The 24,000-nt window shown below is 43.3% G+C and overlaps 2 protein-coding genes across 2 annotated transcripts; one reads left to right on the plus strand and one right to left on the minus strand.

Moving 5' to 3' along the window:
- Window positions 1-10,937: 10,937 nt before the first annotated feature.
- Window positions 10,938-14,144, plus strand: LOC6503170. The gene is made up of 5 exons (XM_001963532.4): window positions 10,938-12,051; window positions 12,117-12,833; window positions 12,887-13,281; window positions 13,335-13,569; window positions 13,635-14,144. The coding sequence occupies exons 1-5, from the start codon at window positions 11,074-11,076 to the stop codon at window positions 13,929-13,931; spliced, it is 2,622 nt and encodes an 873-aa protein (XP_001963568.1). The 5' UTR covers window positions 10,938-11,073; the 3' UTR covers window positions 13,932-14,144.
- On the minus strand, window positions 14,003-23,328 carry LOC6502931 (ATP-binding cassette sub-family D member 3). Its single transcript, XM_032455919.2, has 8 exons — window positions 22,544-23,328; window positions 16,873-16,985; window positions 16,605-16,795; window positions 16,449-16,546; window positions 15,921-16,384; window positions 15,423-15,852; window positions 15,186-15,360; window positions 14,003-15,129 (listed from the first exon to the last, which is right to left on the minus strand). The coding sequence occupies exons 1-8, from the start codon at window positions 22,654-22,656 to the stop codon at window positions 14,716-14,718; spliced, it is 1,998 nt and encodes a 665-aa protein (XP_032311810.1). The 5' UTR covers window positions 22,657-23,328; the 3' UTR covers window positions 14,003-14,715.
- Between the last annotated feature and the right edge of the window lie 672 nt (window positions 23,329-24,000).

The following is a 24,000-nucleotide window of genomic DNA, read 5'->3' on the forward strand; positions in this document are numbered from 1 at the left end:
GTCTTTTGTTATTTTATTGGTAGGGTTTGGCTTGTGGGATCCAAGGGGATCTGTGTAGTCCGGGGGGCTGGTCCTCGATAGTCCTCGCTAGCGCCATCATGCTCCAGCATAATTACACGTAATGATGATGATAATGCTGAACTTGAAACTTGATTTTCACGCACACCAACACTTTCCACCGACACGCACGCCAGTGTTGAAGTGCACTGGAAAGAACAAGGGGCTAGCAAATAGTTCACTATTTTTTAAAAATTGATTAAATTTAATTTTTTTTATTTATTATCTATAAAAGTATAATCGAGTATACAGTTGTACTCTATGCTTTGAGGAGTAAAGACGTGTAACCGAGTGCGATCTTCAGACCCAAGTCTTATCTGCAACTGCAACTACAACCAAACAACGGTAAAAGCTTCCAAAACAATTCCTAAAACCAATAAAAAACAACAACTACCAACAAGCTTCAGACAAGGTAGATAATATGTCTCTGCAGGGCAACTGCCCTACGGCAACAACAATCCCTCCCGACATAAATAGACTGTTCAAAGCAAGCGAAAACGGACCCAAATTCATCATCATTAAAAGAACAGACAACGGATCATTCGAAACAACAAACCCCTTTCTAATAAAAAAAGTAATTGATTACACATGCAACGGAGTAGTTGAATCGTGTAAAAAAACAAGAATCGGCACACTACTAATCAAGACCAAAAACACACTCCAAGCAACTAAACTTTTAAGACTAAAGACCTTTATCGAGTACCCTGTATCAGTTTGTGAGCATAATACTCTTAACTTCTCTAAGGGAGTTATTTACTCAAACGAACTGCGAGGTATCGATGAAGAAACTATACTTGATGAACTCAAACCTCAAAAAGTAACCGAAATACGCAAAATAAAAAAAATGGAACGAAATGAACTCAAAGAAACAGGACTCATCATTATTACCTTTGCCTCATTGACTCTACCAGAAACAATGATGATCGGTTACGAAAAGGTAAACATACGGCCATACATACCTCTACCTCTCAGATGTCGCAACTGTCACAGACTTGGACACCCCACAACCGCTTGTAAAGTACCCGCGCTATGCAACAACTGTTCTGCCGAGAAACACACAACCACAGAAGAAACATGTAACAACGAAAAATTCTGCATAAATTGCAAATACGAAATCCCAAATAACAAACACAGCCCAATGGACAAAACATGCCCAGCATTTATAAAACACAAAGAGCTCACATCAATTAAAACTCTTGAAAAAGTTGATCACAAAACAGCTCTCAAGATATACCACACTCGTCACATCCACGGAACAACTCTATACTCTACAAAACTAGCAGAACAATCCAACCAAAATTTAACAATACACTCAATCCAATCTGGCACCTCTTTAAGTCCTCCCCCAACCGGCAACAGACAAAAATCACAACAAAGGAAATCAATTACATACGACGACCTCGATACCCCCATGGACACCTCACCCGCCTCTCACGCAGCCACAAAATCAACATCAGCATCAACATCTCCATCAACATCAACACCTACACTCAACTCATCCCTTTCAGAAGATCTTAAACTTAGAATCTACTCAAATAAACAGCACACACTTGCCAAACCCCTCAAAACCAAAGAAAAAAACGAACAAAAACCCAAAAAAAACAACAAAAACAAAAACTCTCTTCTTAATAGCGACAGCGACAGCATTTAATTATATCTAATTTAATCCTAATACACCTACATCTTAATACATAAGTAAGCCTTTCTAGCATCTCTTAGCTTAACAATGGTTAAAGTACTCCAATGGAATTTAAATGGATACATAAATAACTACAATGAATTGCAAACTCTCATTAAAATCCACAATCCAAAAATTATATCCCTACAAGAAACCCACCTATACTCCATACAAAATATCCCCATCCCAATTACCTACACCCTATACCACAAAAATACCGCCACTAACGGATACGGAGGGGTGGCACTCCTAATCCACAACTCCATACAACAACATAACGTCACGATCAATACTCCCGACTCCGACACAATAGCAGTAACAGTCCACTCAAAAATCAAATTCACAATAGTCTCCTCGTACATTCCACCGAATAAAACCTTTAAGATTCAAAACCTCAGAAACACATACGATAACATACAACCTCCCTTACTTATAACTGGAGATTTCAACAGCTGGCATAGAAGCTGGGGCTCACCAGCCAACAATACTAGAGGCAACATATTATTCAAATACATTAACCAGTCCTCACTTATAACTCTCAATGATGGCTCTCCAACTCACTTTTCCACACATCATACTCTCACCCACATAGACATTTCCCTCGCATCACCCTCCCTCTCTATCAACTCTAAATGGCACACAGATAACTACCTAGCTGGTAGTGATCACTACCCCATACACATAGACATTTTTGAAGAACACAACACCGTCCCTACTATAAGACCCAGATTCAACCTTAAAAAAGCGAACTGGCCACTATTTCGGGAAATTTCTGAAAAATTTTCCATCAAAAGACCCCCCAGCCCAAATGTAAACAAAGAAACAGCCAACATAACTAAAATAATTATACAAGCCGCAAACGAAACCATCCCCCAAACACAGACATTTAAGACACAGAAATCTGTCCCATGGTGGGACCAAACCCTGCAGAAACTTAAAAATGAAAAAAACTTATGTTGGCAGATTCTTAAAAGAAACATTAACACGACAACTATACTCGCCTACAAAAAAGCTAACGCCAGACTTAAAAGGGAAATTAAGATTAGGAAACGAAAATCCATTCAAAACTTCACCGCTGAGATAAACCCAAAATCATCCATCTCCAAAATATGGTCAAACATAAACCGATTTTGCGGCTTGAAAATCCGACACGACATCCACTGCATCCATGACCCGAACAACTCATCCCAAAACATCCTCGACAAAAAGGAAATAGCCAACATTTTTACTGACTATTGGTCGAGCTCAGCTCTAGACAGTAATTTCCACCCTACCTTCATACAAAACAAAAATAATCTAAACCCCAACATATCTCACATCCCGTCCCAATTAGCACTGAGTATCGAAAAGGACATCACTATGACCGAAATGTTAGCCTCCATTAACCAATTAAAAGGAAAAACCCCTGGACGAGATCGGATTAGCTATCCCATGATAAAAAACCTACCCACAAGCCTTATGCTAAGACTCCTCAATCTCTTTAACAACATCATTAACTCAAAAATACCTCACCAGTTTAAACTCAGCACAGTTATACCCATACATAAACCAAATACGGACAAGACTGTCACCAACTCTTATCGCCCTATCTCCCTCAACCCGTGCTTAGCAAAAGTTTTAGATAAAATCATTTCTAAACGGCTCTGGTGGCTAGCTACAAACGGCAAGCTGTTAGACAGCCGTCAATTTGGATTCAAAAAGGGAAAATCAGTATCTGATTCACTAGCTATGTTAGATTATCAGATAACTTCCTCCCTATCAAATAAAAACCACGTCTCCATTATCTCCTTAGACTTCGCTAAAGCCTTCGATAGAGTAGGCATCCACACTATCATCGACGAACTCAAAGTTTGGAAAATAGGACCAATTATGGCAAATTACATATTCAACTTCCTTACCAACAGAAAAATATCAGTCCTTACCAATAATATTTATTCCAATTCCCGACCATTAGACAACGGAATACCGCAAGGCTCACCTTTATCGGTTATCCTTTTTGTCATAGCCTACAATAAACTTAACCAAATAATAAGCAGACAAAAAAACTGTCAATTCACGGCCTACGCAGACGATTACACCATCATTTATAAATTAAACAAAAAGACTAATAACCTTAATATAGATCCACTTTTTAGAGATATCCAAAGATGGTGTGAATACTCAGGAGCCTCTCTATCAGAAACCAAATGCAAACACTTACATGTATGCAGGAAAAAGAACTGCAACTTTTCATTTCAAATACACAATATGCCACTGCAAAACGTAGACGTACTAAAATTGCTAGGTATAACTATAAATAAGAAATACAAATGGAACAACCACATTGAAAACTTAACCCTACAACTAACAAAAAGGCTTAACATAATCAAGTGTCTCTCCAACAACAAGTACGAATCCAATATTACCACAATTCTTTACGTGGTAAAAACCATTCTAATGACTAAAATTGACTATGGAATACACCTATACGGAAAAGCCCCAAAATCCATCCTTAACAAAATAAAAACTTTCTACCACACAGCCATCCGACTTGCATTCTCTGCTCACCGCACAACACCAATAAATAACCTCCTAATAGAAGCAAATATAACCCCCCTGGAGTTTAGAGAGATACATGCCACCCAGAAAAACTTTAAAACTATCTTAAACTCAAAACACTCACCCATCGAACAAATATATAAGCATATTATCAATGCAAAAAAAGTGCCAAAGATACCCTCTTCCCTATACAACACTATTCATCTATGCAACAAATTAAATATTTCACTTTCCCCAATAACGAGCAAAAAAGAAAAAGCACCCCACTGGCTAAATAAGCAAACAATCACCAACACCACTTTAAGTTCACTTAACAAAACTAACACTCCCTCAGTTGCCTATCAACAAAAATTTAAAGAGATACTAAACTTAATGGAAAACCACACATTTTTGTACACCGATGGCTCCAAGTCATCAAGTGGCGTATCATATAGCGTCACAACTGATACCAAAATAATCCTTTCCAGACTACTCCCGGAATTTTCTTCCATTTTTACTGCCGAAATCGCGGCAATACTCGCTGCATGCGCATATGCTAGCCAAAACAGAGGAAAATTTGTTATATGTACAGACTCCTTATCCTCTCTAAAAGCAATAAATAACACCAACAACCAAAACTACTACACAAACTCAATTCGCAACATAGTAGGAAAATACAAAACGGACAAACTGACACTGCTTTGGATCCCCGGACACAGCGGGATAAAAGGTAACGATCTTGCAGACATAACAGCCAAAACCGCCCACAACTTCCCCCTTACCACCGAACGAAACTTCAACCCATCAGATATAAATAAATGGATCAAACTGAATTCACAAATACTAAACGAAAACACATTAAGAAAAACATCAACGTACTACAAAACAATTAGCCACATAAGACCTTCTCCTGAAACAATCAATAACACCTCACGTACAGACTTCAAGAAATTTAGCAGAATCAGACTCGGACACACCAATTTAACCCACAACTATATCCTCAATAAATCCGCCCCTACGCTTTGTCCCAATTGTAACATAACCCTTTCCATTCCCCACATCCTAATAGATTGCCCCCTTTACCACAGTCAAAGAAACAAACACCTTGGAACAACTTTAGAGGAAATCACATCCTACAAAAACTTACACAAAACAATAGACTTTCTCAAAGCCACAAAGCTATACCATTCAATTTAATATATTAATATATATTCTATGTTATACCAAAAAAAAAAAAAAAAAATAATAATAATAATAATAAAAAAAAAAAAAATAATAATAATTCCCCCTGTAAAAAAGCAATACCTTGGTAACATTATATAAATTCAACCCCCTGTACATAAATACCCACACAAAAAACCTATAACTATCCATTTACATATATTAAGATACTAAATACAATACCTATCAAGCTTAAGGCCCTAGTCGCTATAGCTTAAATCTATAAGTTAAGCCCCAATTTATAATTTCTGCTTAACTGTAAATAATAATAATAAAAATAATCGAGTATAATCTAATAGTATAATCAAAAAAGAAAAACAGGTTGGGAATTATAAATAAAATTCGAAAATTCTCCATAGAAAATCTCAAAATATAAATAGTTGCTAGCTACTGCTTATCAAGTATTAGATAACAAAATTAAATCTAAAAAAACTTTTAGAACTTATCACGGTAACACCTATTTTCGCACAGTGCATGGAAACGCACTTGAGGCACAGCAGGAGCAGGAGGACAAGCAGGACAGTGGAACTGGAAGGGAATAGGAAAAGGAAAGACAGAAAGGGGCCGGAGCACAATCACGCAGACCGTGTCCAATTAAAAGGCGCCGTACATCATTTCGAATGCAGCCATCGCCGAAATCGAGAAAATCTACAGGTGGTGGCGACGAGTTTCCTGTGCTCGGGAAACTCTGAAAAGCAAGGAAAAGAGCTGCGGGGAGGGGGCAAATGGGAAATGGGATAGAGCGAAGGAAGAACGCACAATGGGCGACGGCAGAAGTGGGCGATGCCCGCACTTGCAGTCGACTGCAGTTGTAGTTCTTATCGTTCTGCTGGAAGAGAATCAGGTGGGAGACACGCACTGGGTTTATGCGTGTCAGTTCGAGAACTTGTTTTCCTGAAATTAGTGATGATGTTCAGTAGGTTAAGACTTGTGGTTTCATTTAATTTAAAATATTTGAATTCATTAACTAGACTTATTTCAAAACTTGTATAGAAATTTAATAAAATTTATTTTGTGGCCCTATCGCGCCCTCGATTCCGTTTGCGCGACTCTGAAATGCGCGATATGCCCATTTGGGTTTATCAATTTGTTTTTGGTACTAAATTTTGATAATTTTAGTTACTTTTAGAACTAAAAAAAATCATATGTGTGGGTGTCTTTGAAGATTATTTTTTTAAATTTAAATAGAAAGCGTAGTAAATATGTAGTAAAGAGTACAAATAGTAGATATTTTAGATGCGAAAATGTTTGTTTAAGGCATTTTAACTAAAAACAAAACTAAAATAATACAATTATGTGCATATGTACATATAATAATCAACAATAGCTACATATTTTAACCGAAACCGAAAGTTGATCGCAAACATTTGATCGTAAAGATTTCTCCTTGATCCTGTGATCTTGAAATTAGTCCTCCGCATAAACCCACTTGCAAGATAAGCGTTTCAAGGACGGCCGAGAAGAAAACAGTTTTTCTCGTTTACCTTTCTTCCCTCTTGGCACTTTTCGCTCTTTCTCTCTCTCTCTCTGTGCGTCTCTTCTCGTATCTCTATGTCGAATTGTGGTAATTTATTGTTGCACGGCAAGTTAATGAGTCCCGTGTGAGAGTGTCTGTGTGGGAGGGGGGAACAATGAAGACCAGAGAGAAACGGAGAGCAGAAGACAAGGCTCAAGGCTCAAGGCTGGAGATTTGTGTTGCACACACCAACACACCTTCGCAGGCTTAATCCAGTGGAAAATCAAGAAAAATAATGGCATGGCAGGTAGAAGCGAAAGGAAAATCGAAACGAATCCATGTCCATTGTTTTTTGTTTTTTTTTTTGTCAGGGTGTGTTAGTGTGTGGGTGAGAGCCCTTTGATTAAACAATCCGATTTGGTTGCATTCGATGCAGTCCCGGTGCACTGAAAGGATATACTTTCTTTTTTAGCGTTTTATCTTTCTCTGTCTTCTCCTTATTCATTAACTGAATTATTCACTTTCTCTCAGTGTGGAAAACACTGCAAGCTGATTGACGAGGGCCCAGAAATCAATAGAATTCGTGTTGAGGTGGGTCAAGCACCGAAACGCATAGTACACATGGCAGTGAAAGTTTCCAGATTGAATGCATTCGTCGGGAGTGGCGGCGATAACTCATCCTCCGGGATTATAGATTCCAGTGGCCGATTCCGGATTTCAAAAGACGCCGAACTCCTTCGGTTTCGTTTTTTGCTCCTCGGGGAGAATTGAAAACCTTTTAAAGCGCTTACGCGTTTGGCAGCGCCTAAAAGCGGCTTACACTTACATGCCAAACACACTCACCCCACCCCACCACACACACACACTCACTCTCAGCTACCCACTCCCAGCATTCACCCACCACCCTTTCACCCCCTCCCACACTCACACATATGGACATTTCTGATGGTTTAACAAACAACGGATGTGAAAATGTCCTTTTCTTTTTTTTTTTTAAGAAAGAAAGAGGAAATAGTGGGGTATATGGGAATTTATAAAAATGTATTTGAATATATTTTATATAAATTAAATAAATAAAAATCAATAGTCTAGAATATCTAGAATATTTTTTAAAAAGTTATCTTAAACGTACAAAACAATTATTTAGGAATTCTGAAAATCAGTTAAATTAATATCAAATAAATATTATTATATGTATATAGGTTAAATATGAAGATATTAAGATTGAAATAATATCCTTAAGAGCGACCGTTTTTGAAACTTTCGGAAGCATTTTGAATTCAATATATTTGTAATGCCCTGGAGAGTAGTCCACTCTTCCCTGAAAGGAGAGGATGTGCCATACAATCACATAACTTCCACTCTCTGGTGTGTGTGCGAGTGTGACAATTGGTTGGGTGTGCATGGGTGACCATGTGTATTTCTAGGGGGGGTTCTGTGAACTTTTTTGCCATCAAAACTACTGAAAGTTGATTGCGAAATAGAAAAAGGAAGAGGCGGACTCCGCTGAAAGGATTAGAGCTGACAAATACCTCATAAAGGACTTGAAAATTAAATATATAACATATAAAGAAATTTATGAATGAATAACTATATTATTTAAAAAAAATTGTAACCACTTAAAAATAGGAAACCAAAATGTAATTTCAACAAAACAGACACTACTCTTCTGTCGAAATTTGGGAAAATATTTTAATTAAATTCAAACCATCATTAATATAAATTTTAGAAATATCGAAAAAAAAACACATACTTTTTAATTATTAATTTAGAAAATATAAAGAAAAAAGTCTTTAAAGCCAATTCATTGTTTAAAAAAATTGGAAAACTAAGGTAAATACTGTAACTGCCAGCGGAGAATATCCAAGACCAGACTTTGACGGCTGAAAGCCCCAAGGACCCAGGTCTTCCAGTCCACCCCTTCCACCCAATGCCCACCACCCCCAAGGACTCCTTGGTCCGAGCTGCTGCTTCCGTTTTTGAATAAAACGCATTTTTCAAAAGCGCCAATGTGTGTGTGTGGGAGGGTGGCCGCTTGAGTGTGTGTGCATGAATAATGTAAATATATACCGAATAGAGCCACATGCTCACGTATGTGAGAGTATGTCCTTATGTGCTGTCACTGTGGGCGTTTTTTTGGGCAGTTGGGCAAAAAAGCGCTTACCGCCCAGCAGCCACCCACCGGCCACCCCCAGCCCCTGCTGACGTCCAACACACCACCCCCTCCACTCGCAAGCTGAGCCAATATTGAAACTTTCAACTATACACACACACACAATTCAAATTTAACATGTGTGTGAGTGAGTTTGAGTGTGCTCATGCATGTGTGAGCGAGATTTGTGCAGAGAAAGAAATTACTTATCAATTTTAAAGTAATCAAGCCTTAATAAAGGTGGAAAATGTAAGTGTAATTTTTGAACACATTTTCAAACATTTTATCTAAAGAAGCCACATAATACGTACCAATATCCCAATAGGTATGCAACAAAAACGTGAATTTTTGCAGGAATTCTTTTTATCTCAGTATTCCTTCTCTATTTTTATTGCCTTTTTTTAATTTTTAATACTAACATTAGGAATAAGTAGTAACACTTTTACCGACTTTACACATTTTTTAAATTAAAATTACAATTTTTTATTATTATATTATTTTGGCGAAGAGCAGGATCTTCATGTACAGCAATAAGTACATTAAGATAACTAGGTATACAACAGTTATGTAACATTCTAAAACTCAAAATTGGGTCAATTTTTTCTCTGTGTACTCTTCTGCTGGACCACTTTCACTTTGCTGGGAGTGGGCAACCCTGGTCTGGCCTGTCTCATGGTCGAGCGATAAAAAAGCTTAGGCTTATGCTTTCTGCACATTTTAAGCTGCCCCCCTGGCTCCGCTTGCCACTTGCCACCCCTTTATTCAGCCGTCCGCCCTAGGCCCACGCCCCCCATATCCACCCACCGCCCACTGGCCACCGAAAAAACGAGAACAACAACAACGACAATGCCTAAAGCCGAAAGCATGCGTAATTCTGCAAAGCGAGTGGCGCGGGGGGGAGGGGTGAGGTACGCAACGCATATGTGGCCACGCAATGGAGTCCCAGCCCCCACGCAAGCCCGGAAGGGGGTCGGCGCTGTCCAGCAAGGAAATTTCGTTTTGATTTTGCATGGACTTTTCAAAATTTATGCGCTATTTGAAATGTAACGCACGTGTGTGCATGCGTCTGTGTGTTGTGCCCATGTGTTTTGTATTTGTGTGTGTGTGTGTATGTGTGTACTTGAGTAAAATTAAATAAGCAAATGGAGGGGGAGGAAACATGCCTTTAAGAAGTCCATGCTGGAATTTAGGAATATTTCAAATAAGGTTTTAAAACCATTCAAAGCTTTTTTGTTAACAAATCAAGAAGCTCTCTTTTAATAGTAGGCTCCAAGAAGGAGTTCTGATAAAAGTACGTATAAGAGAACAATTATAGAAATAGCAGCAATTATTTGCACCAAGCTGCCACATAATTATTTTCAAATATATTTTTTAATATGTAAAGTAAAATACCTTCAAAACAATTCTTTAAAATATTTTCATTTTTTTAGACGAACATTTATTTTTTTCAAGTAGATCTTAAAAGATATCTAAAAAATTGTATAGGTATAGGTTTATATTACCTTTCTTTTCAATAATAATTTTTATATTATAACCAATTTTTATTACAAAAGCAAATAAAACGTCAAAATAAAAATTCATTCAACTTTCGTTTTAAATTAAAAGCAAACTCTTTATGGATATTTCTATAAAGAAGAAAAATATTTATGGAGTATGCACAAATTTTTAAATAAATAAATTTTCAGACAGAAATTAGCAGCTATTTTAGTACAAAATTCCCTCTTTTAATCATAATTAAACTATTAATCGGATTTTAAATTAAGCGCCAAATTACTTTATGGCTGCCAACTTTTTGAAAAACATAGCATTGTCAAAGCTGCTAACCCGGTATAGGGTAGTGTTGCAGAACACTGATAACGATAACACCGATGTCGATAGTTCATCGCCAAGCGCCAAGCGATTGACAACTTTCGAAATTAACCATTTTTTTGTGTTTTGCGTGTTTTGTGAAATTGCATTTTGAAAGGGGAGATTCCGAGTGAGAGCGAACCGATGGCCACGCTACGGAACCACACGAGTAATGAGAATTCCGGCCAGGACTCGCCGCTGCAGACGCAGCAGGACGCGAACGCCGCCCTGGCTATTGGCTATGTGAGGGAATTCAGCTGTCGGGCGGCCGCCTTCCAGCAGCAGCGCACCGAGGAGACCCTGGTGTATGTGCAGCGTAGTGTGGCCCTGCTGGGCACCAAGGTGCAGCCGCATCACTTTGCTCCCCTGCCGGGTAATCTGGAACTGGCCCGTTTCTATGTGGATCTGCACGCTCTGATGGGCGCCCTGGACACCGAGGGCTCCGGGGCGGAGGTCCTGTGGTCCTGCGTGGCGCTCATCCAGCACTGTAGTCGCAACCTGGAGGCTCGACGCGCCATTGTGGTCAAATTCTGTTTTGTGCCGCTTCTGGGAATGCTCCTGCGCCGCACCCGACGGACGGAACGGGTCCACCGCCTGCTGGTACTGCTGCAGGATCTGACCTATGGCATACGGATCGACTGGGAGGAGCCCTATCTGGCCGCCCTGCTGGAGCACCTGGCCGAGATTGTCCACGGCGTAGAGGATGGCTCTGAAAATGGCAACGGCACCTCCTCCAGCAAGGCCGACGAGGAAGAGAACTCGCACGCCCTGCTGGCCCTCTCAATTCTGGTCAACCTCTGCTACAAGAACTTTGCCGTGCTGTTTCTCTTCCAGAGGATTGTTAACATCTCCGGGTTTTGTCGCCGCATCCAAAACTACGGTCTACTGGCCTACAAAATGCTGATAATCCTCTCGGAGGAGGTGCATGCCTTTGAGCAGCGGGAGCTCCACACCTTCCTGAGAACAGCCTTCGCCGGCATGGAGGATTGCCTCAAGCACTGGAACGTGGCGCAGCTGAGGCACATTGTGGACTTCCTACTGGACTCCCAGTCCCACGCCGGCCTGCACAGAGCCATGCTCTCGCACTCTCACTACTGCGAGGATGTGGAGAAGCTGTTGGATGTAAGATGATCCTGTTGCATAGAACTGTGTCTTGGAACCAGGAATAATCTCTCTTCTCTTTTCAGCAAATCGATGCCCGCAACGCCATGGATGATTCGCAGGAGGAGTCGCGCAAGTACCAGCAGATCTGCATGGATCTCATCTTCCGGCTCATCGGCTACGTTCTGGAACTCTCCGAACAAGACCCCGACAACAATGTCATCAGCCTGGACGCCATTACGCCACGCCTCTTCGAGCTGGTCGTGGAATGGTTGTCCTCAGAGCTATGCGGCGTGGCAGCCACTGAGCTGCTGACCATTATGCTGCGTGTCGGGAAGCGTGCCACCGTGGCCCAGTCCATCTCCCGGGAGCCGCTGCACGTGGTGGGCATGGTTGCCAGTGCCGAGCGCCCGGACACGAAGCCTGCTCAGACGGTAGCCATTCTCCGGTTGCTACTCGCCTTGCTGAAGGAGTCCAAGACGGAAAAACTGGTCCTCTCCAAGATCTCGGAGTCGTACTTCGACAAGATTCTAGCGGCGCCGCTGGCTTTGGTGCCCCAGTTCCTGAGCACCCAGAGCCTGGCCCAGTCAGAGGCCGAAAAGGCCTGCTTCTGCCTGCTGCTGTTGGTCCATGTGGCTGGAATAGCCAAGAAGGCCTACCTGGACAAGTGCTGCTCGCTGCTGGAGAAGCCGCAGCTCCAGTACTGCCTGGCACGGGGCATGGTGAGCCAGAACGAAACCCTTGTGGCCGCCGTCCTGCAAATAGCACAGTTCGAGCACTTCCCCAAGGCGGCAGTGGCCAAGGTAAGTAGGAGTTGTCCCTCTGACTGCGTCTCTAACTCCCTCTGTTTCCTTAGTATGTCTCTGCCATTGGCAAGGCTCCAGGTGGTTCTTCGCCTGCCGCCTCAGTCTGTGGCAACGACCAGGCGGAGCAGTGGCGCAATCTCAGCTCCATCCTGAAAGGGCACCGCACCTTCACCGACAAGGAGATGGCCCAGCGGGTAAATGCCCTGCTGGAGAGCATCGGAGGCATTGTGCGGCGCAATGAGCTGGCTTCGGCACCCGTCTCCCAGGTGATCGAGCTGTACAACCACCGCATCGACAGCCTGAACGGCGTCGTGGCCAACCTGCAACAGCGACTGGACCAAGCCGGCCAGCAGCTGATTAGTGGCACCCAGTTGTCGCACGTCCAGAGCGCCGAGCTGGAGCGCTTCCAGACCACCAACTTTGAGCTGCTCATCAGCCAGGAAAGGTGAGTCCGCTAGATTATCCTCTAATCCGAGTGCTAACTGTCTTCCCACTCAGACTGCAAACCCAGTGCAAGGATCTCAAGCAGCAGACGGACAAGCTGAAGAGCAGCATGAACAACCTACTGAAGCATCTCTCCGAAAACGCTGTCAACCTCCAGAACAACGAACGGCGGCTGGAGGTGAAAAAGGCGGAAATCGCCGGCCTGAAAAAGGACTGCGAGGACCTGCGGACAAGTCTGAGCGCCAAGAGCGAGGAGCTCACCAAACTGGAGGCGGTTAACAAGGAGAATGTAAGCTAGAGAGCAGGGAACTCCGGCAAGAAGGCCAATGACTAATTCTCAAATTAATTTTTCAGAGCTCGCGCATCGACAAGCTAAAAAAGTCGATGGTGGCCTTCGAGCAGGACATCAAGGAGAAGGTGCGCACCATCGAGGAGCGCGAGCGGGAGCTGGCCAAGACGCACAAGGCACTGGAGGAGCAGCGCGAGGGCCGGAAGAAGTCCGAGGACCTTGTGTCCGTGCTGGAGAAGCAGCTGCAGGAGCGCAAGGAGCAGATCGAGAACCTGGAGATGGAGCAGAAGGAGACGGAGGACCTGCGCAAGACCATCATGAGTCTGATGGAGAGCAAAAAGCCGAAGCGCAAGGCCTGCTAGCCTAGCCCATGACTGAGTGTTTTTAGTTGTAGTTCTAGTTATGTCCCCTTTGTACTTTAGTTAAAAACGCATTTTTTTTATATTTATATACATTTATTGCGCCTTGCACTGTCCAGCAAGTTATTACAATCGTATATGCCATGCTCGGTGCCGTGCAAGGTTACCATTACAAAGTCCAATTCAACCGAAAATACAAAACAGGATATTAGCCAGCGCAGTTTACAAATTACTAAAAAAAAGATCGCTAAACGCGCACAGACTGCTTGGAGGCTTGTAGGGCTTGTGCGTCGTCTAAGGGTAGTGGAGGTGTAGTATTACTTATAATTGTTTAGTGTATATGCTTGTATAAATTTACTAAAAGGTTCGCCATGTACGCGCGTCCACGGCGGCGCTTACATCTCTAAACACCAGCAGCTCCTTCCCCCTAGAGTTGGACTCTATCCAAGAGCCCAGCGGCGGAGGAGCCACGATCTGGGGAACTCCATTTAAACGGATTAAAATATGGAATAGCTAGCGGTAGCGGATAGTGGGGTAACGGGCAATGGGTATCGGATCACATGAAGAAGCTAATAAACAAAAAAAAAATGTTCTCCAACTTGGGATTATATACAAATAGCTCCGGCACCAGACCAGAAGCACCAGACGTCGCAGGTGTTGCAGTGGAATGACTAACGCGTGGATGATGGGAAACGGGAGTCGCCAGCACCGGAGTTATAGGACATAGAAACTGGGTTGGAGGCGAAGCCTCTCTGGGGACAGAGGGGCTGGAGCAGGAGCAGAAGCTTTACGAGCCAAAGTGCTCCTTATCCTGGTCGATGGCCGCGAACTCGTAGCTGCCCCGTCCGTCGAACTGCAGGTAGTAGTTGTGGTGCACCCACAACGACTTGCGGTGCGAGACGGTGAAGAGCGTGATGCCCACCTCACGGCAGTAGCTGTACATCTTGCCCTCGACGTCCACGGAGACGGCGCTGGTGCACTCGTCCAGGATCGCGAACTGGGGACGATGGTAGAATAGCCTGGCCATGGCCACGCGCTGCTTCTCGCCGCCGGACAGCACATCGATCCAGTCCTCGATCGCGTCCAGTCCGTTCTCGCGCTGCTCCAAGTACGTCAGCTGCACGATGTCCAGGTAGTGCATGAGATCCTCGTCGCTCTGGCCCATCCGGCGCATGTCCTCGCGCGTGTGCGGGTAGATAATCTGAAAGGGCATTAGAAGTGAGTAACTGCTCAGGTGCTGGGCGAAAGGATGCTCACCTGGTCGCGCAAAGTGCCCAGCGTCATGTAAGGCCTCTGAGGTATGTAGAAGAGCTTGCCTCGCGAAGGTTTCGTCACCTTGCCGCCCCACGTGGGCCACAGCTCGCCCAGGATGCGGAACAGCGAAGACTTGCCACAGCCGTTGGGTCCGCACACAAGGACGTTGGTTCCAGATCTGAATAGAGGAATAGAGGGATTAGCTACTCCACGAAAGGGCAGTTCTCAGCACAAACTCACTTTACTTCGAAGGTCAGCTCCTTGAGGAGCACATCCCCGTTGGGCGTGACCAGGGGCACCTGCTCGAAGCGAATGATGTTGTCCTCGAAACACATGACGCCCTTGTTGGGCCCGAAGCTGCTGCCGGCGGCGTCGCCCAGGCTCTGGGTTATGTTGTTGCCGTTGACCATGGTGCGCTCGTAGGTTCCCTTGTTGAGGTCGCCCAGTACCTTGATCAGCTCCGTCATCCTGGCGGTGAAGCCGGCCAGGCGGGACATCTCGCGTCCCGCCAGCACCAGCCGGCCAATGGCCTCCGCCAGCTTCACCAGCATGCGGCCGTAGGTGTAGTAGGCCTGAAGCCGCTGTCCGCTCTGCTCGCCGGACAGCAGCGGGTGATTGTCGGCAAAGAAGGGAATGGACACGGCGTAGAAGCCCACAATGGAGGCAAAGTCTGTATAGGAAAGAGGTGGAAACCATTAGCTTTGAAGTCCTCGAGAAACTTCTTCGGGAAATGCATACATTTGCCAATGATGTTGTCGATGATGCCCATGCTGACGCGGAACTCGAGGAACTTGCGCAGGTGCGAGCGCAGCTTGGAGTAGCTGGCCAGGAGGGTCAGCTTCTCGCGGACGTTGCCCTGGTAGAAGGCCACCTCCTCGGAGTTGGTGATCAGGCGACTGTTCACGTACCGGAACTCGCCCTCCAGCTTCTGCTCCTCGACGGTGAGTCGGCCGGTGGGGCGACGGAGGCGCGTCAGGAAGACTCCGGCGAAGAGCAGGTAGAGCATCAGGATCGAGGGCGTCTTGCCGCCCAGGTTCACCGTCAGCCGGTAGACGTAGATGAATATGTCCAGCACCGGCTTGCTGATGTTCGAGTACAGGTCCGTGGCGCTCTCGCAGAACTTGTCGATGTCCGTGGTCAGCAGCTGGTCGGCGTTGGCTATCCTGTTGTCCAGGTTGGACATCTTATAGTACGTGTAGCCGCTAGAAGGGGGAATCTCTCATTAGGGGGGAAAGATCAGACGTTTAAAGATCGGACTACACTCACTTTAGGTACTGACTGTACAGGTGATGGGTGAGGTTTGTGCGGAAGCGGAGCTTCAGCTCGCCCAGACTCCACTTCAGGACATTGGTGACCACGGAGATCTGAAAAGGGAGAACACCATGAGTGGAGGGGCACGAGTAGGAAGTGTATGGACCTTACCGCTGGCAGGGCTGTCAGATACTTCAGCAGCGCCGTCTTGAACTTGGTGCGGTTCATGTGAATGATGGTGCTCTCCACCACCGTCGCGTTCTGGATCATCCATATGTCGCTCACGGAGCGGCCGATCAGCGCGGCGGCCACCAGGAACAGCAGGCCGGTCTCTACGCTCCAGAAGCCCGGAATGAGAATGGCTGCAACCAAGGAACAAATAAGTGAGTAGACATTGCGGAAGAGCCGTTCCCGGGATTCCCGGAAATCCAGAACTTACGGAGCAGCTGACGAAGCTGTTTGAAGAATACTGAGTTCACATGGGCCTTGCCCGCCTTCTTCTCCTTCTTTTCGGCGATTGTGTATTGGATTTTGTCCTCATAGCCAGATTTTCTGAAGAACACAAGCAAGGTATCAGTTTCATTGGGTGCATGTCTCGGAAGAGTAGGGAGCTTCGTCACGAAATTTAAATCAAATGTTTTTTGATGAGAATGGGCTTTCGTCACAGGTATTTTTACTCTTTTTTTGTGCTTTTTGTGTCTTGTAATTGTAAGAACTCTTAATCCTTAACACATTTTTTTAAACTCAAAAAAGTATATATTTAAATTATATTCAAATTATATATAATACTTTTTTAAATTATGTTCGAAATTAATTAGAATTAGAAACAATGCAAAAGGCCATTTGTCACAAGTCTTATTGCTCTGTGAAGGGTACTCCATATGCGATTTAATATTTCATAATCTTTTTAACCATTATTTTAATTCTCAAACAAAAAATCTCTTACTTAAAATTTTATTTGTAATAAAGGAAAATAAGATTACAACACAGGAGAAGTAAAAAAAATATTAAACAAAATATTTTCCTCTTAGGGGATTAAGAAATTGCGTCACGAAAACTTCTTATAGTTTTTAAATTAAAAAAGGGCGTTCGTCACAAGTATTTTGACTCTGTGAAAGGTTTATTTTTGTCTTTTAAGATCTCCAAATATTTTAAACCTTTAGTTTAATCCCCAAAAAAATTTATATAATATCTCAAAAATGTAAAATTTATTTGGAAACGAACAGAAATATCTTTATAGCCCCTGGAAGTACACAAAAACTCAGTCAATAAACAATCTTTTTTCGGCAGAATAATAACAACAAGAATTAGACATGTGTCTAGGAGATAGAAGTATGAATATGGGTATGGAGAAAGGTGTCACAGGTATTTTAAAACTGTGAGGAGGTTTTTTAAATATCAAAATCCGCAAGTAAAGTATATGTTTGGAAGATTGCTTTCGTCACAAGTCTCTTGGCTCCATCAAACTTCTTTTTTGTTTTTTCAACTTTGTAAGATAGTAATATTTTTTAATTTATTGAAAAATAGTTCCTCCTCATTTTGATATTTAAATCTAAAGAAAACAAAATTAAATCTATGATAAGAATTCAAGAAATGAATCTTTAAGTCTGCATTTTTAAACCCAAAAACCATTTCTTTTGCAATGAAAAGAAACCTAAATACAGCCCCGGGAACGTGCACTGCCAACTTGAAAATAGATTACCGGGCAGTTAAAGGCTAAGCACACTATTAACGTTATGACTGCCCACTAATGTCAGGCTGATTAGCCATTTAACACTCGAGATAAACGGCCGGCAGACAGGGTTCTACGATAACTGCCGAGAAAAGGGGCAGAACCCAACTGCCCTAGCAGGGGCGCATTAACGGCGCACTTGGTGTGGTCCAGTGGCGGGTTGCTATGCTAATGAGGTAGCCAGTTGGAGTCGCCCGGTCCCGGTCGATCAGTCGTTCGGTCGATCAACGAAGAAACTGTTGTCAGGGGTCAGGGATTCGGGGCTCTTGTGGCGCGAAGAGATGTGCTATCAGGAGTGTCGGGACACCTGCCAGTGCTGTGCCAGAGCCACATCACCCAAAGAGCTGAGCCGGCGGGCAAAGGTTGGTCTTGTTGGTGGGCAGGGGTCGAAGTCGAGATCTTGGTGGTGCCCGTGTCTGTGTCTGTTTCTGTGTCTGTGTGGTTTAACCCAAACAAAGTACAAAGCTCGAACGGCTTTGGTTATCATCTGGTATTGCAAAAGCGGAAAAGAGCAAGTCGCGATGACTAGGTCGTTTCTCGATCAAAGACTGCCCTCCTCCGCCCGCCCCCCATGGCTGCCAGTGCCGTACCGTTCCGTCCATATGTCTACGTCCACCTGTGTATCTGGACACCATTCCTATATCTTGTCTCTCTTCCATTCACCTAATTCGTTTTATTAAACTTGTTTCGGTTTGTGCACGGCGGTGTCGCATTGGAACATGTGTTTGGGTCCATAGGTCACTCCCTCCCGTCGCGGTGGAGGTATTTCCAATCCGAACCCCCTTCTCGGATGCGAAGCTTTCTCTATCTCCCCGATCGCTCTTCGTCTCTGTCTCCCTCCACTCGGCCACTGTCTCCAATCCGAGCCACTTATCGCCCGGCGATGGCGATCGCTTTGCGGGGCGGCACATTGAACCCAAACACGAGATGATCGGGTCGGTCGGCTAGTTTCTGACTCAGATACAGATACAGATACAGATACAATAGTTCAACGGTTGGCTGCTAGGCCCCTTATCTGGACTGATAAACAGTCCGCCAGAATCTAGAATCTAGAATCCAGATACACAATGTTGCCATTTGAAAGCAAAATAGATAGAACGTGGCAGTCTACAGTTTCTTTCTTTTTTTTTTTTGTGGCGAGCTCGAGTGCAAGTGTCAGGGAATCTGCATTCAAATGCGATCTCATTTCACGCACCTGCCCGCCACTCTTAATTGCCTTCTGTGGCCACAGCTCCGAGTGCAATTAGCCAGTGTCAAGCGTTACTCCTCGGGCTGGGGATGGGGGATGGGGATGGTGCTGGCGGACGGGGGCCAAAAGGGCAGCCAGTGAGTGCCTAGGGGCTGTGGGCTCTACGGGGAGCATTACGCAACACTCACACTCGGCCAGAGCGAGAGCCGGGCGGGCGGGGTGAGCACACACATATTTATGACGGCTTAAGTAAACACGAAATTAACATTTATTTTGGCCAGTGTGCGATAAAAAAAGAAAAAAAACAAAAGAAATTGTGAAAAACGAAACCAGAACCGGAATTTTTCATTTTTTATGGCTCTATGGTCGCTCCCCTGTCGTTTCCCCCTGGTCGCTCCCAGCCCCAGCCCAGTCATTAAAAGGTACGGCTCGTAGTGTTTTCTTTTGATACTCGGGTGTCATCAAAACTACACACAGCAAGTTGGGGCCATCCACTCCACTCCCTGGGCGCCATCTCTTCCAAAAAGAGTGTTGCAGCAATACCCCGGAAAAAACATTCAACAACTGTTGAACCACCGAGTGGCAGGTTTCGTTTTTTTGCCAATTTTTCTTTTTTTGGGTTTGCTCTGTCATTCCCCAACTGTATGATTTTTATTGACAGCGGCCTTATCTTTTTTCCTAAACATTACTCATGCCGTTTCGACTCATAAATTGTGGGTTGAAGTTTCCAGGAATCTGCTGCGGATTTCGAGCTTCATTAGTTCCATCTCTAGATTACATCTCTAGATGTAGTGATGGAATATGAATCCGAAAAAGTTACATCTTTGGAGTAATAGAGATATAGGGGTGGACAATAACTCCAAAATATTTACTAGAGTTTTGAAAACTAAATAGTTCTAAAATAGTAGCATCTCTAGCTCTGATTTAAATATAGAGAAGAAATAATGAAAATGAAAATAAAGAATATTTTCCATAATAGTTACATCATTGGATCACAATAAATAATAGCTACAAATATAGAGCTGGAAAATATAACTCAAATAGTCACTAATTGAGCTACAAAAACTAAATAATCTTGAAATAGTTACATCTCTATCCGACATCTATAGCTCTGAATATTGAGATGTAATATTGGACAACTAGAAATGGAAAATAGCTCAAAAACAGTTACGTTCCTAATGGATATGCAGATGAAAAACAGCTCTAAGTAAGTTATATCTTAGGACTAAGCCATTTAAAAACAAACTATTAGAGATATAGTAATGATGTATCAAAAATAAATACCTTAATCTCCAGCTCTATATATATGGATGCAAAATAGTTCCACCTCTAGCTCTGAGTATGGAGATGTAAGTTTGGAAATATAGAGATGGGCAATTCCTTCAAAATAGTTACATCTTTAGACTAACTGTAAACTACCGGAAATATAAAAATGATCTATAAAAAATAGATACAATATTCTATTACATCACCTATTCAAAACAATTTAACTAAAACAAGCCAACTAATACCCTAAACATTGTATAAATAATTTACTAAACTGGATAATTTTTTCAAGTGCATTGAACCTGATCCGTTCGGGGCAGGCCAGGCCCTCTTGCAAATATGCACCGCCGCCGTGCCGCATAAATTGCCATCTAGATGCGGAATACGCGCGGCATTAAGGCGCTTCGATTCGGTTCGATCGCCTTCCAAAGTGCAACAGTCACTCAATTAGCTTATTGCTGCGACAGGTGCGGAAAGACCGGGTTCCGTGCTCCGCCGATACCGGATTAATCACCAGGGCTGTGGCCACCATCACATCAAGCCATCGAGCCATCGAGTGGCACATGTCCAGAGTGCCAGCTATCCAGTATCGCTCTAATTAATTGTTTCTGTCATGCAAATAGAACTGACTGCCAGCCGCCGCCGCCGCCGCCCATGTCCGCTTATCCAATTGCGATTGGAATAGTGATTGGACGGCTCCCGCCCGGGACACGATAGGGGCGGGGGCGAGCGACCCCCGAAATGGGTCAACAACGAGCAAACACATTCGAAGCCAAGGCCGGTAATCGGCCGCACGACGGAGTATCTCGATGGCCAGCCATAGTCTGGCTTCGATTGCGATTAGATTATCGCCGAAGACCAAGTCCATTCGAGCACCGAAACGTGGCCCTTGGACGTGGTCGGAGTATGTAGACCGTAAATGGCCAATTCGGAGGCCTTGTTCCGCCCACTGCCGTCTCACGTACTTCTTGCACAAGTGCCGGCGATACCCTCGTGTGGCCTGCCTCTCCAGTGGACACTGCACCCCGGAGTGGTGCTCCAAACGAGTGCAAGAGACCCGGAAGGGGCAAAGCTGCCAGTACTTTGTTGCAGTGAAGTTTCTTGGATTTAAAAATTTTTTTTTTTTTAAACAATTTTTTTTTTTCGAAGATTAAGTTTAAAAAACTATTATTTTTCATATTTTTGAACCTCAGACCTTCAGAAAATTCCACGGCAATTAATAACTTTCTAAACTGTTTAGTTTTTAGTAATATTTTAATCTTTTCAACTTCAACAAAAAATCCTTAAAAAACATAGATTTTAGAAAAATCCAAAAGAAAAAACTAAATAATTATTCAAAATCTTAAAAAACCTATATTAAATTAAGTAAAAAAATATAAATAAATTTAAAAAATAGAAGATTTGTTGAAAAAATACTTAAAAAAAAACAAAATTTACTTTCCCTACTACTCCCCATTACTGATGTAATTCATGGAGGGAACTGGACCTAGAGCTGACCCCGTTCTCGACTGGTTATCCTTGAAGAGGACGCCTCCCCGCCCTCCCGGCCAGAAAGGGAAGGTTGGCCAACTGGAAAACCGGAAAACTGGAATGGAGTGAAGGAGAAGGTGCATCGCATCCAGTGGGAAACGAAAACCAGTTTGGAGTCCCCCAGATGACCCACTGACTACTGGGGATCGTACGATTCCGCGGCCGGTGGGCAGAAGAGGGGGCAGTGGGAGTGAGTGCCAAGTGCAACGCGCAAATAAATCAAAACCGAATTCAATGTCAAGTGAATTCCGGAGACTGCACAGCAGAGACCTTCCTCAACGTTTATTTTTAGGCGGATGGAGTGATGGTGGCAAGGTGATCAAGATCCAGAGAGGGTGGCTCGGAGGCAGGGTTAGGGTCGAGGTCGGGGTCGGGGTCGGGGTCGGGGCTTACCGCTTTTTGTTGGACATCTTTCCGTAGGCAATTATCCAGAGGGCGGCCGTCATGCCCGCCACGCCGACGATGGCGCTTTGGTTGTTGGCCAGTTTGCTCAGAGCCGGGGCCATGGTGCTTTAGATGATTGCTGCTCTTTGTCGGACTGATTTCGGATCGGAATTCGCGTGTTTTCCGCTTTCTGCTCTGTGCGCTTCGAGCTTAGTTGTGTTTTGGGGCCAGGTTCGCAGGCCGTCGGCCGAGTCGGGAGAGTTGGCAGAAAAAACTTTTGTCGCACGTGGGGTGGAGGGGTGGGGGAGCACAGCGTACAAAAAAAAAAATGTACAAAAAATAAATAAATAAAAATTAAAACACAATATTTATTTCACGAGCTGTTCTTCTTCTTGTTTTTGTTGTTCGCGAACACGGACACGCACACGCACACACCCACAAAACGGCGAGAGCAGGATGTAAACACCTGGCTACTTTCGTCCTCTCTCTCTCTCGCTCACTGACACAGCCCTTCGCTAATGCTGGCTACCAGCTTCTTCTTCTTTCCTGGCCGGAGGGTCGAGTGATTGCCACACACGGTTAATGCTTTTATTTATTCAATTTTCGCCAGGCGCATTGCTTTGTTCGATAATTACACACAGCTTACAGCTACCTCGCCACCTCGCTCGTTCGCATCTACTCCTCGTAAATCTGACCAGACGAACGTGGAACGTGCGACGCGCAAAACAAAAAAAAGTAGGGTTGTCGAAAATATTTACTCATTTCAGTGTTGCCAGATGCCGATTTTTCTTTCCATCCACCTATCGGCTAGCCCTGAAACACACTAAAAAATCCCAGCGTTATCCAAAGTTCAAAAGTCCATTGTCCATACATTGTTGATAAAAAGCCATTTATTTTTAAAAGAATATGAAAACTTTCTTAAAGTAATTTTTTGAATTTCAAACAAAAGTGGCTATAAATATATTTTTATTAATATACATTTATTCTTTATTTGCCTTCAGCTTAAAAAATCTATACAAATATTTAAGTTCCACCATAAAAATGTAGTCAAGTATAAGGGAAATCCTTTTATATAAAAAATTATATTCTCGGAAATTTCGGAGACTATCCTGGTTTAAGACTACAGCAGAAAATCTTATTTTTTCTGACAATAACATTAAATTGCAAAAGATGTTAAAATAAATGCTGTGACTTAATCTAAATATCTTTGATAAACAAAATTATAATCCATATATTTAAAAACGTATATATTATTATTGATACGATATTTTTGTCTGCAATATCGTGAAGTCAACTTAGTGAGACCAGCTTTAAGATAATGCCTGCTAATACCGTTATAGCTGAATTTAATTTCAGTTACTAAAACCTTTTTTTATATTTTTTAAGAAATTTCTTTAATATTAATTTTAGTTAAAAGTTTACCTTGATTTTAAAATAGATAATTTTTGGACTAATTTTCAACAAAA

Source organism: Drosophila ananassae, chromosome XL, assembly GCF_017639315.1.
Source record: "Drosophila ananassae strain 14024-0371.13 chromosome XL, ASM1763931v2, whole genome shotgun sequence".
Lineage (NCBI taxonomy): Eukaryota > Metazoa > Arthropoda > Insecta > Diptera > Drosophilidae > Drosophila > Drosophila ananassae.